The sequence below is a fragment of the Harpia harpyja genome, chromosome Z, assembly GCF_026419915.1.
Source record: "Harpia harpyja isolate bHarHar1 chromosome Z, bHarHar1 primary haplotype, whole genome shotgun sequence".
In the NCBI taxonomy this organism is placed as follows: Eukaryota; Metazoa; Chordata; class Aves; order Accipitriformes; family Accipitridae; genus Harpia; species Harpia harpyja.
Genome location: NC_068969.1, coordinates 79,699,616 through 79,713,303, shown reverse-complemented (window position 1 = coordinate 79,713,303; position 13,688 = coordinate 79,699,616). Strand labels below are relative to the sequence as shown.

Below are 13,688 nucleotides of genomic sequence, written 5' to 3'. Positions count from 1 at the left end.
AGTATTGCATGCTGACTATCTTAATGATACATTTCTATGTCAGAAAAAATTGGCAGTTCTATTTCTTTTAAAATTCTCATATTATGCTTTTATTTGAAATCAAGGTTGTCCTTTCCCATCACACTTCATCCCAGCAACAGAAAGAGGGGATCGCTGCAGTAAGCGTGTGTGCTAGAACACTAATTTCTCCACTCTGCTTCATGCGGCTCACACCTAACGTTTAATCTCTCTGAAAAGGAAACAACATGGATCCTTTCCGGATTATTCTTTCATTCTTTCTTTCTTTTCTTTCATTCTTTCTTTCTCTTTCTTTCTCCTCCCCCTTTTTTCCTCTCCTTCTTACTCTCTTTCTTTCTTTCTTTCTTCTTAGTTAGCTTGAAAGAGCTGAAGCTTTTGCACTTGTCCTATCCCTCTTCTCCATTTTTTGCAGGTTTGAAAAGTGTTGGGTTTTTCCTTTTTTTCCTTGTATAATAAGGTTGCACAAGCAGAAGGAAGTGTCTGGCTTTTCAGAAAGAATGAAGATTGCTGCTACATGCTGACAGGAACTAAAATGAGTAACAGTAGATTTTTCCTCCTTTCTAATTTCTTCCTGTTCTAATAAACTCTACTAAAATTTCTAGCAAGTTTCAAATAAGGTGGATGTTTTCAGGCAAAAATGTGATAGATAAATTGAATGCCTTTGCTTCTAACAAGTATTTGGTCTAATTTCTGGAGCATCCCTTTCTCAATCATCTCAGGGGTCAGATACAGGCAGCTGCCACCACCCTCTGTTTTCCAAGGTGCTCCTGCTCCAGAGGGGTTATTCCAGACCACAGTACTATCAGTGGATTGTTTGAAATTCACATGAAGAAAATTTCTGTCATATTTCATCCATTTCATTACACAGCATCCTGATGAAGAACCAGACTTATATGGTGCTCATCAAAATCATACTGTAGTTTGGTAAATGCACGGACTTCCCCATTTCTGTGGTTGCCAATTCATCTGTTTTGTTCTGTCACCACACATTTTTTATCTTCTCTCACATGATGACTTCACTTGGTTGTGGACTGTGACCTTTCCTGACATGTCCCCATCACTGCCTGCCATGTGTTTAACTGGGAGTTCTCCCTTGCTTGTTCACTCAAGCAGCCGCTTGTTAGTGCAGCTCTTTCTTCCTTCTCACTTTCACACTTGGGGTTCTAGACAAATGCTGGCCAGGTTGCAGCACTGGGTAGAGTAACATGGGCCTTCATGCTCTGAAAGGCCTGTGCCCCAAACAACAGTAATCCATGAAATCTACTGGGACTTTTGCTAATGAAAACAAAATCTCCTTCCTGTTATCTAGTTCCCTGCCACAATCAAAAAATCTTGGATTTCCCTCTCTGTTTCTGCTGAAGGGGAAATATTCCATTTTCATTTTTGGCTTTTTCTGTTTTCCTTATCCCTTTTACTTATTATTCCTGTTATCATAGTCTTCGTACTTGGTTCTCTCAATTTAATTTTTGTCTTCTGCTTGTGTAAATTCCACAAATGTTCCTTCTGTTAAATCTGGCAAGGAAGAACAAGAAAATCAGTCTTTGCTTTCTCATATGGGTGATCAAGGATTATCCAAGGCTTCTATCTCCAGTACTAATGGCAGAATCTGCATGTTGCTGTATAGCACCAGATCAGGATTTTTTTTTTAAATAACTATTATGTTTTTTAATAAATATGTGTCCAGACAGTAAGATGCAGTGCAGTGTTTCCAAGAAGTGGGTCCCATCAATATTATAGCCAAATCCTTACCTGATGTAAATGAGTATTGCTTCCCTGAAGTCACATTCATGGATGAGATGCTTGCAGTCTGGGCACTCTCTTTTACTCAAGTATGTGGAATGGCCCTTCTCTTCTGCTATCCTTTCCTTTCCCCAGCCTGGGGATCCCAACTTCACAGGAACCAGGAAAGTGAAAATATGGCAGTTTCCCTGTCCATGCAGAATCACTGCCTCCCTTCTATTCTCACAGGCATTTACTCTTTTCACACACTTTTTTTTTTTTTTTCCCCTGCAATACATGCCACAGCAAAGTGTGTAATTTGGGGTCTTGCTTTAAATGTTTCAGCCACAGCACAGGACAACAGGAGTCCTTCTCTGTGAAAAATCATTACAGCCTATGTCATTTTCATATTGAAAGGTTAGACATTGAAAATGTCCATAACCACAACACTCCCTTTTAGCTAACTGCTGAAAGGGTGCAACTGTGTAAGGTCTCCCATCAAAGACAAAAAGTGTAGCCACTGTCACTCAAAGATAGTGTAAATTTTACTGCAAAAACCTGAAAAAAGAATGATGCTACAATTAATAGCAACTTTTAGTTGAATGGTACCTATTAAAGAGTCAAATACAGTCTTACTAGCCCAAGAAATTGATGAGATGTATGTCTGGGATGTGTTAAACACAGACTGGTTTCTTATACATGTGGGTATATAAGACCTATTGACTCCTTTAAATTTCTCTGAAGAATCAAGGTAAAAGAGGTCTACTTTTGCTTTCTGTTATTTCAACATAAACCTGGAATAATTTTACAGCAGTTTCAGACTGTCCTGCTGTTGAAAAACCAACTCCGATCCTAATTGTATGAGTGTTATTAATATTATTATTACTACTAATATTATTGTTGTTGTTGTTTTTATTAAAGACCATTAAATTATTTCATACATATGGTGGAAAAACACAATGAATCATATTATAGCTCTAATTGCAGGATTAGATCCAATGATAAAAAAGCTGGTCATTTCTAAGAAGGTTATACAAAAAGGTTGTTCAGGATTGGAAAAGCACTTTTGTGTCTTCTCCCCAAACTGCCTATCTTTCTCCATTACATTCTTTCAGTTTTACAGGTTGTAAGTTAAAAAGAGCTGCATCCCAGAAATGCTTATCTTAATTTCTACTATTTGTGATAGTATTAAATTGTTCTTTACAGATCTACTACCAAATGCTATGGGAGGTAGTTTTCAACTTCTCTGATTTATTGATTCCTAAGACATTTTCCTGCACAGTGAATTCAAGTCAGCTGGCCACAAGCTTAGTTTCCTTAGTTACCTTTCACAGACAGTGAAAACTACCTGTAACAAAAGTGGTCAGTCTATGGACCCCAGTATACTATGGACACAGGCTGAAAACCACTGATTTTAAAAAATATTAGAAAAGATGATGTAGTAAAGTGCAATGGCTTGCTACGGCTTGTTTATTTTTGAAGTCAGTATTGCAATAGAGTTGTAGCCAACAAAACTCAGTTGAATTTCCGAATATATCATTCATCTTGAACTGAGGCAGTGAATACACTGGGTTAAGAATATTTTGCCAGAAGTGTATTGAGGATAGTTTCATACACCTTCTTCACAAATAAAACATATTTGTTTCAAATATTAGCATTAAGTACTGTTGCTTACGATTTTGATGTTACTTATTTGCTGTTACAAATCTGTGATAGGCAAAAAGAAATTGATTGTGAATTGAGATTCACCAATTCTAAAAATATTTTTAATGTAAGGGAAAAATTACCTTCTGGATGGTCATATGCTGCTTTGTTTGGTAGGGTTTGGGGATTTAATAGGTGAAATAATAACATAAAAGTACAAAAATGTGATAAATGGGAACATCTGTCATAATACAGCGGTTTAAAACTTAGACACCTGATCTTTTCCCATATTGTACTTTGCAGATTTTTTTGCAGACTTTTCTGCGGTGAAGATATATTTTGTGAAATATTTTTTCCCACTGTATAGTTCCCAAATTATTATGTTCTCTATATACACATACTTAAATGGCTATATATATACATGTATGTGCTTCTAATTTTTTCCATCAGAGACAGAGGCTACACTGGCTGGTGCATGATGTCAGAAGAGTGGAAAAATCTGCCCTTCTTTAGACAGATGACTGTGCTATATTGCCTGTATATCATGATTTCAGGTTGGATAGTTTCTCTTTCTTCCTTCCATCTACAAAGTGTTGTTGCATGGATCCTTTCCTGTTTCCAGCTCAGCCCAAAATACAGAGCTAATCAGGATAAGCATCACTTAACAGTGTGTTCAGTGTTTGGTGAGTGGATGTTGCACCCACTGGCACAGTAAACCTGCTTGATACAAGTAAAATACAGATTTTAAAGAACATAGATTAGGTGGTCGCCTCAGCAGGCTCTTGAAGGCTCATGAAACTGCTTTGGACCACAACTGTCCCTGTGGGATGTGCCTAGGGCACTGCTGCAGAAATTGGTACCTAGGCCCATGGCCATTCCTAGTCATTCCTTAGCTTGGGACATGATTTCTCTGCATACCCTCCTCAGACCCTTAAAGTCAACTCCAGTTTTGAGGAAGGAGAGGGCCAGGAGTCTTTCCCACCCTTTTTGAACCCCTGGAAGAAAATGGCCTGCATTTTTCCACCCTCCTACACTCATTGCTCTAACATTAGAAACTGTTGTCATCCATCCTTGCTACCAGTGACACTGGGGATCACATGCTTATTTTGACAAGATCCCATTTTTCTGCACTTTAATTTGGCATATTATCTCACTGTGAAAACTCTGAGAGGCAATAATTTCCAGAAAGAGATTTTTACCTGTGTTGCTGTTTTACATTCACATGAGGACTGCAAGTGCCTGTCATTTGCCTGTTTGATGGCAAAGTGGAGAAATGAATGGCTTTTGTTCCATTAATTCTCTACAAACAGGCATCATTTGTGTTTCTACCAGTGTGTATTCATTTTTAGAGGCATTCAGTCTCCCATGACAGCTTCCAGTAATGATCTTTTTCTTCTGCCAAGGCTATGACAGAAGTCAGCTTAAAACAAAGCAAAGCATTGGGGGAAAAAACATCTAGGTATTTACACATTGCTGGGATTTCAGTCTCCTGTAGTCCAGCTATTTCTGGCTGGTTTTTGTAGCTGTCTTTTTTTTTCTTTTTTCTTTTCTGAGCAGTAAAACACCAGAAGAAAAATGCAAAAGGTGTAGTAATAATTGTATTATTTAGGCAAGAGGGTGGCTATTTTTCCTCAGACATGTAGAAGGCATTGTAACAGGATCAGTTCTAAGTTGTCTTTCAGTTTAGCCGAGCCTTTTGGCATGATGATTATAATGGCTTCAGATTCTGATTTCTGCACCAAGCTCCTGGGCCTAAATGCTTAAAACAAATCCATCTTTTTTTAGAGTGTATTAAAACCTAGATGCTTTCTGGGGAGATAACATTCCAGAAAGTACTGAATTCTTGATTTCTGATGGTCACGTGCTTTTGAACTGTGTCAGCCTGAAGAGCTGAACTGCTGTTTGAACTTTTTGTCTAATACTCACCATCCTCATCTACCTCATGTTCTGTAGATAACAAATCTTAATTTTGTTTTTGTGTTGACAAGTATTGTTCTGTGATGAAAGAAGTAGCTTTTCCCCCAGCATGACATCTTTCCATCACACTGAAAGCAGTGGGGTGGAGGACATATGACTCATAAGTATAATAGTCAAATGCTTAAATTGCTATCATTGTGCCAGGTAACAACATTTTTGTGGCAGAGAGTACCAAGGAAATGGGGATGTTTATTGTGTGAAAGAATCTGCATTTGCATTATTAGAACTCCACGCCCCTGCCCTGAGCTATCAGTTTTCCACTTTATGGTCCAACAGAGATTGGCACCACTGCAAAGATACTTTGTTCTAGTCTTTCAGCAGAAACAATACCTGCTGTTACTCCCAAGTAGACAAACTGTCTACTGTGGGCATGTCTTTGACCAGCAGCACACAGAGCACCTCCCTTTGCTGGGGGTGAAGCACATTGTAATCTGGGGGCATAGCAAAAAGAAGACATTCAAAAGAGCAGTTTGGAGACTCCTGAGAGTTCATTTACAGTTACCAGGAAGTCATCTGTGTCCATGTTTTTCCTTAGCACACCTAAAAACCTGAGGTGTGTAGAGTGGCAGAGAGAGTTTAGTGCCGTGTGAAGATGGCAAGATGTCCGCACTGGCTGGGCAGTTTGAGAGTCCCTACCAAACAGATGTGTGGTTCTCACTGAAGACTGTGGCAAGGCTTCCAGTTACTGTGAAGATCCGGGATACGGGGGCTGCAGGCATTTTAGCTAGTTTCCTCTGTCATCCCAAGTGTCTTCTCATAGAGCCTGCACGCACTCCTCTTACACACTGAGCAGCAGGTTGCAATACCATATAGACTAAGCAGTTTCAGCAGTGGCTTGTGGTCATGCAGTCTCTCTCAAGTATTTGAACTGTGGGTGAAGTCTCTTCCTTGATAACGCAGATTATGTGACTGCCTGAAGCACCAGAAAGTCTGTGCTGGCACTGTTAATAGCAAAGCACTGCAGCTGGATTCCCATTGATCCAGCTGACAGAGCACGGGCTCCTGTCAACAAAAGAAGCCTGTCTGAGAGAAGGAAGCTTGTACAGCCAACAGAAGAGAAATCAGAGTGGCAATATCAAGCATGTCATGTAGTCACCAGAGCTAACAAAGGATCACAATCAAATGTAATGTATCACAAGTGCCAATTAAATGCTTCTACAGTTTAGTCCTTCATAGTCTAGGAGAAGAGAATGGGTCCAAAGGGCAGACATCGTTGAATTTACTTTCAAGTACTTGAAATGAACGTTGAATGTACTTACAAGTACATTGTTCTGAGGAAGCTGAAGGAGAGCTGCTTTGATGAGTTTTGACTTATAATGGCCTTTGCAGTCACCTTCTGTTGCAGTAGTTTCATCTTCTACAAAATCTGGCAAATCTTTCCCCTGCAAATGCTAAATTAGCTATCTATCCACAAAATACATGCAATTCTTTTGGAGAAAATCAAGCATTTCAATAACGACCTGCTATAGAGCATTGACTAAAAAAGGCTAGGGGTTTTTGTTCTCCTCCATCAATAAGAGCACAAGTGTGCAAGAATAAAGCAGAATCCCATTCTTACTCTGGCAGAATATGGACATGTGAACCAAAATCCAGCCAAAACCAAAGAAAAGTGTGAATGAAATGGATATGTGAATATGAATAATCACAATAATCGTAATCTTTTCTTCCTTTTGTCATCTGTTTATAAATTCTTGGAACTTAATTCTGTTTAAATGTTGCTCCTTACAGAATGGCAGCCTCTGGATTTCTGTGTCATCAGAGAATGAACTACGTATGGCTTCGTTTCCACATCTGTGGGCTCTCCTGTGTTGGCCTACAAAATTGATTGGTTGATTATGTGTGACTGAACCTGAAAAATTCAATCTTTTTTATGTAGGAAGATCCCTTCTAATGAAATTTGCATATAAGGATAGGAGTTGTCTTTTTCCCACATCCAAGATTTTAATGCCTCTATAAACCCTCATATAGAAGTTGTAGCTTTTAAATTGATTTAATTGCTTCTTTTTAAATCAAAGGTAGTTTCAGAACGAGGTTACATTTATTCTTTTCCCTGAGGGAAACCTGAGAAACAGGAATTTCTCTTCAGTTCCTTCTGCTGCTGGGTGTCTACCATTTGCTTCTAGAGCATTGGCTGAACCACTGATTGTCAATATATTGTGTCTGACATGCTGGTTGGGTAAGGCTCCATGAGGGTCTTGGTCTGCATTTAAAAATAGTAATAGCAGAGAAACCTGGCTAGCTGGGAATGCTGGGCTGATACCAAGTAGGATCTGCAAATCGATTCCAGTGGATCAGTGGCAGATAAGGCAACAAACAACACCAAATCACTGACCTGGCCAGCCAGACGCTTAGCGTGTTGGAAGGTGGATCTCAGTCACTCCACTGGTTATATTTAACAATTTGGCTACTGATCAGTGACTGAAGTTTGTTTACGCTGCCTGAACAGTTGCAAGTTATGTTTGGCTCAAGTGCCAAGCAAGTACATTGATTGCATCTGTCACTGGGCCTACTGTTACTAGCACAGTTACAAATTGCCTTGCCATTGTGAAAATCATCTTACAGCCTTCAATTATAGTTGCTGATTGTGGTGTGCTTGCACCTAAATTCCTCGGGACATAGGAGAATCCTGCCTGGTACTTGGTGCTACACACGATTGCCTGTCACAGGATAATGTTGGCAGGCTGTGCCAGAAAAATGCTGAGGCTGCAAACTGTCATCATAAGGTATCAGTGAACTGAAGGGCAGATATCACTTTGGCAGGGGTTGCAAGTCCCTGTATCACAGACACCAGTCCAGTTCCAGTTTGCTGTACAGCCTGGAGCTTGTTCTCTCCACAGTAATTTAAAGAGTACAACAACTCTTCATCTTGATTGTAAAACAGGATTTTGGACCCAGTTGAAACAGTGGCTCTGATCCAAAACTTTCTTCAGCTGAGTAGTGACAATCAACCCAAGGCTCAGATTGAGCCCCACATTAGTATCCATGTGAAGGCCAACTTTGTTTTTCTCGGATTCTCAGAACTTCTTGTGTTTAAACTGCAGACATGCCCTTTGAAAAACACAGAGATTTGTTTATAATTGGCTAGATTTGCAAGCTTGCTTTATTACATTATTTCCTGCCCAGAGTTTCTTAATACTAAATAGAAATTATTATGAAAACTTCTTACTTCAGGGCATTTCCAGGCTAGCAGGGCTGGAGCAGAACCTGTCACTGCTGGTCCGGTTTTATTTCTGGAAAAATCTGCTACACTGAGCCAGAGTTAAGTCCACAAGGGGAACACATACACACATAACATTCGTGCATGCACTCAGTGAGTTAGTTCCAACTCCTGTTGTCGGACTTTCAGCCTGATGCCTTTAAACTATACATGAGCAGTTGCTCTGCTAACTTGATGAGCATCTTATTTCTTGCAGTGTCCTGTAAAACTTATTTTGCGAATGTATCTCAGAGTCAGGAATATCCCTATTTTTCTGTTTTGCCAACTCACTGGCTGTCAGTGGAGTAAAAGTGGGAGTTGGGGAGAGAATCAAACTCAGCATGAAGTATGGGACTTCAGCCTAAAATGTAATATGGAATCTTTACCTCTGAGCAGAACTGTGGTATCTTATGCCAGAAAACAATACAGGCTCGGCCAGCTAGGGATTAGCTGTTATTATTCTGGGGTTTTGTTGCTAACTTCTTTATGCTAAACCCATGAGAAGATAAAAAATCAACTCAGTTTAGAGGTGGTAAAGAACTGGGTAAGGAGTTGGTACTCACCTGTGATTTCCTTACTCTGGTACTGCGTGGCTGACATCTTCCATATCCTGAGAGACCTCCAGAGCTCTGCATGATCTGCCTTTACTGCTATAAGGGCATTTAACCACAATAGCAATGAGCTTCATAGGAACACCTTTAGAAATATGCAAGAGCTTCATTCAAAGCCTATTGAACTTATAAGTGCATTTTCTTGATTTTAATGGGGTTTGGATTAGATTGTCAGGGAACTTAATGGAGCTGCTTCTGACATTTTGTGCGGTAACAATCTGCAGTTCAAGCCTCCGACCGCACTTCAGCAATTTGAAACTCAAAAGATTTCAGTGTGGAAAGTCTGTGCTTCATTACCCTGCTTTAAGGGGAGGAAGCTTAATATGTAATAGAAATGAGTATGAAAACTGCTTACTTCAGAACATTTCCAGGCATAACTTGTTGCAGTAATCCATTTTCATTCCTGGTGGGGGCTTCCTACCCAGCCCTTTATAGACTGAAAAAGGCTTCATCTCCCTAAACCCCCCAGGATATATTAAGGTCAGGACTAGAATGCATTGGAAAAGGAAGTTTCCATCCCACAGAAACTTCAGAATTTCAACATTGGTTCTAGTTTCAAACCAAGACGAGTTGACATTTCAAAGCTTTTCAGAGAGTGAAGTATTCCCCAGACCTCTGATTCAAAAATGTCAGTATTTTGTTTTGAACTGTATCCACCAAACCATTACTCTGAGCTGTAGATTAGAGGTACAGTATCCCTATTCACTCCTTTGCCTACCAAGCTGATCAAGCAGTATCTCCTGTGGTGCTTATTTTCATGACGAGTCCTCAACCACCCCTAGTCAGATGAATATGTCCATAGGTCAGTGTCTCAGCAGGCTTTTCTAGTTCTGCAGCCTAAGTGAATCTACTTCTCCTGGTAGCTGGGTCTCTCCTAGTGTGTTACATCTTTGGCATCCCTGATAACAGCCATTCCAAAACCTCCCCTCTGTGTTTTGTTCATGTTATGGGTAGATACTGAAAGAAACAATTCTGCCTTCTTGTTCCTTGCTAACCATCTGCAGGTTTCTGGGAGGATGGTGACATATTTTCACCCATACCTTCATCTTTTGCAGTGAGTTCTCTGCAGCCTTGATGAAGAGTGAAAATAATATTATGGAAATGACATATTCTCATCTCAACTCAGCCAAACCTATGTTTCTTCTGCTCATAGAGACAAAAGTTATTATTCTCATGAACTGTGTATTTTTTCAGGAGCACTTTAATATTTCTTTGCCTGATCTTTTGCTTTCATAAGAGTCCAACCTATATAATGTTTTCATGTAAGAGCTACTAAAAAGTAATATAAGAGATCTGGAGTAGTGTTTTTCATTTTAAAGCATCAGTGACTCATTGCAAACACTACCAACTTTTTACTGAATGTAATTACCTCCAAAAGATGGAAGAAGGTTTTCCCTAGGTAGTGAAGGGGGGGGGGGGGGGGGGGGAGAAAAAAGCAGTGAACTTGGAACATTTTTTATTTCAGGCATTAGTTAATTACTCATAAGGGTTTTTAATGAAAATTTAATCATATTTCCAGAGCTCTGGATATCTATTAAAACAGATAATCTAATGGAGTAAAGCAAAAAGCTCTGCAGAAACCTTGGGGAGAAATAGGAAATTCATTTAATTTCATCAAAATATCTAATAATGTAAAATTATCTGAGAGACTACCAAGTACAGGAAGATTAAAACACATTTTGTACATACCATATAATTTTTGGTGTTCACAAGAGGTCCCTGTTTTGCTCCTACTTCTATCTGAAATACAGCATTTCAGAAAAAGAATTGGTTTTGTGCTATGCAATGGTGTCTATCTCAAAAAGAACAATGAACCTCAATATAACTTCCTTTCACACCTGAGATTTTCCTGGCAGTTTCCTCTACATGTTGTGACCTAGCTCCAAATTGCTCAATTTATAAATTAACTTTAATCAGAGTACAGCCCATGGCAACGTGTGAGCTTGATGATTCATGAAATTAAAAAGGCTTTAAAGTAGTAAAGGCTGGTTTTGAAATTGGTTGCCTCCTACCTGGATTTAAGATCCAGCCCTTTTCCCATCCAGGCAGTTCACATGTTCTTTTCAAAATAGGTGAAAGCATACAGATTTGGATACCACTCTAGACTGAACCATTGAGTGAATATAAAATATGTTATGAGCAGATATGAAAGGGAATTCTGGCCTTTCCTCTGATGTCTGGGTTCCTCAGCAGGACCGTTCTCACTGTGGGTGCTAGTGAGCTGTAATGCACTTGAAGGAAATTCATCTGCTTTGTAGGCATTATGTCATACAGTTTTCAGATCATACAAGTGATTTTTTCACATTTGTCTATACAGAGACATTCAAGAAAGTTAAAGCAAGTGAATCTGCATATATCAAAGGTGGTTCAGCTCCTGTAGGGATATTCTTATTCAGAAAAAAATAGACCTAAATCTTACATGGTATCACTGATATAATTTATATATCTGTACTTGGAAGCTCTGTATGGAGTAGTCACAGTCAAGATAATCTTAACTTTGCTTCACCTATCTAACCATTATTTGTCATGGTGTTTCTAATGTGACAAAATGTTCCTTGCAGTCTTGGTATGACTAGGTTTTCAGGGAAAGGTATCATTTATGCATGACTATTACTCCATTAGCCATCATTAATTCCCCTGGAGACATCATAATATAATGCAGAAGCACAGGAGACTGACCTAGTTCTGACCCAGTAGAAGTGGGTAAAGTCAAAGAAATTTGATGATAGCTTTCATCAAGCCTGAACCTAAACCTATAATGATTTAAATTAAATTATTTATACTATCAATATGACAGATAACTAAGAAAACTGCTATTGTGCAACTAGTAAAATAATGATGTTAGAAAAGGGAATTGAATTGTTGAAAGTAAATACTGGTTATTAATCAAAGCCTGCATTTTCACAAGCAAGTGAAGAGAAAGTGTCAAACCCAGAAGTACATCTCACCCTAGCAGAGATCTGCAATTCTGCACACATAGATTTGCTTATATAAGAAATATTAGCCTGAATGCTTAAGTGGGCGAGTTACACATGTAGCTTTTATGAGCCTGGATGATAAGTGCCCCATTTGTTCTTATCAGCTTCTAGGACCCAGCTCTCTGATTTAAGTGAGACTCACAGATGCAGGAAAATTTAAAGCTGAAATAAGCACTTTATTTAAAATTCCTTGTGTTTATATATATTCTCTGTTTGGCTGAGAGTCTTAACACAAACTCTTCAGAAGTAGAATTTATACAGAAATATTTTTTCATTGCTTACTTTGCACGCCAGAATGCTAGAAGGCCTTTCATTTTCTAGTATGTATAAAGATAATTATAACACTGTATGGACTTGCTTAATTTCTTGGATTTCAATTATTTATGTGCAAAATTCATAACTTGAATGCAGAATTCAAAGTTCAAACAAAAAGCTTACATTAGCACTGTGCTAAATAAATTTATATTCCATTTATTTAATTTTAAATGTATTTAATTATACATTTATATTTGATTGTCCTGGGAGCTACAGGTTTTTTGCAAACTGAGAAGCCTAGTTTATCTATTAAACTTTTAGAATTTTGAACCAAACAATTTGCAAGTAAGCATAAAGCCAGTTTCAGAGCAGGTAATTGTATTTCTGACTCTCAGTTCTTTTGTTTTAACCATTCCCTCCTTCTTTATCAGATCTTTAACAATGTCTGAACACAGGCATTGATAGTGTGGAATGGGATTATTGTTAAACATAATTAAAACCACATGGTTTTCCCAACTGCATAGCAGGTAAAATTTCACTGAGATCTCAAGCCATGTTATTATTTATCTGGGCTGCTCTTTTATCTATCTGTCTGCTTCCTAGCTGTCTTCTTATCTATTATTTCAGGCGTTTTTCTTTGTGAAACTCTAGAAAGTGTAATTTCTGATAGGACTCTGACCAAGAAATGTTCACAATGCCCTAAACAAACAACGTCCAACAATAGTCTTTTCTTTCTCTGGACTGCAAAAGCCATTGAGTACTAACCTGCTCACTATCTCACGTCTGAATTCAGTTCAAAATCCCAGCCAGATTTGCGCAGCCTCTCTCATTGTTAAGATACTTTATGGCCCTCTAGAGATGCTGAGAGAGAAATTTGGCAGTAATTAGTTGCAGAGATGGATCGAGCAGTCAGTCAGTAAGTGCTCACGTTGAACTGCACATCTTTTTTTCTTGCCAGATCGTTGGCTGTGACCGCCAGCTGGGAAGCTCTGTCAAGGAAGATAACTGTGGGGTCTGCAATGGCGACGGGTCCACCTGCCGGCTGGTTCGAGGCCAGTATAAGTCCCAGCTCTCAGCAAATAAACGTAAGCTGTCTCTTCTCGTAACGTGCCATCTTCCACTCTTGGTGAAATACGTGGGTTTTGCAAGCTAGATTGCACCCCACTCAGACAGCTGAATGATCGTGGTCAGTCTGGTTGTCCCCACAATTTCTTCCCTCTTGGGTTAAATCAGGCTTGCTCAAACTACAGCTCTGGCTGTGGGGGTGGACAAAGGATTGTGGAAAGGTGT

General features: G+C 39.0%; 1 protein-coding gene across 5 annotated transcripts in view; it reads left to right on the top strand.

Annotated features, from left to right (window-relative positions):
* ADAMTSL1 (ADAMTS like 1) overlaps window positions 1-13,688 on the top strand; it is a 474,745-nt gene that overhangs the window by 327,098 nt on the left and 133,959 nt on the right. For all 5 annotated transcript variants that reach the window (XM_052776382.1, XM_052776381.1, XM_052776383.1 and 2 more), the window contains one exon: window positions 13,357-13,483. In XM_052776382.1, coding sequence (XP_052632342.1) covers window positions 13,357-13,483 — 127 coding nt within the window. The remainder of the gene's footprint in view (window positions 1-13,356; window positions 13,484-13,688) is intronic.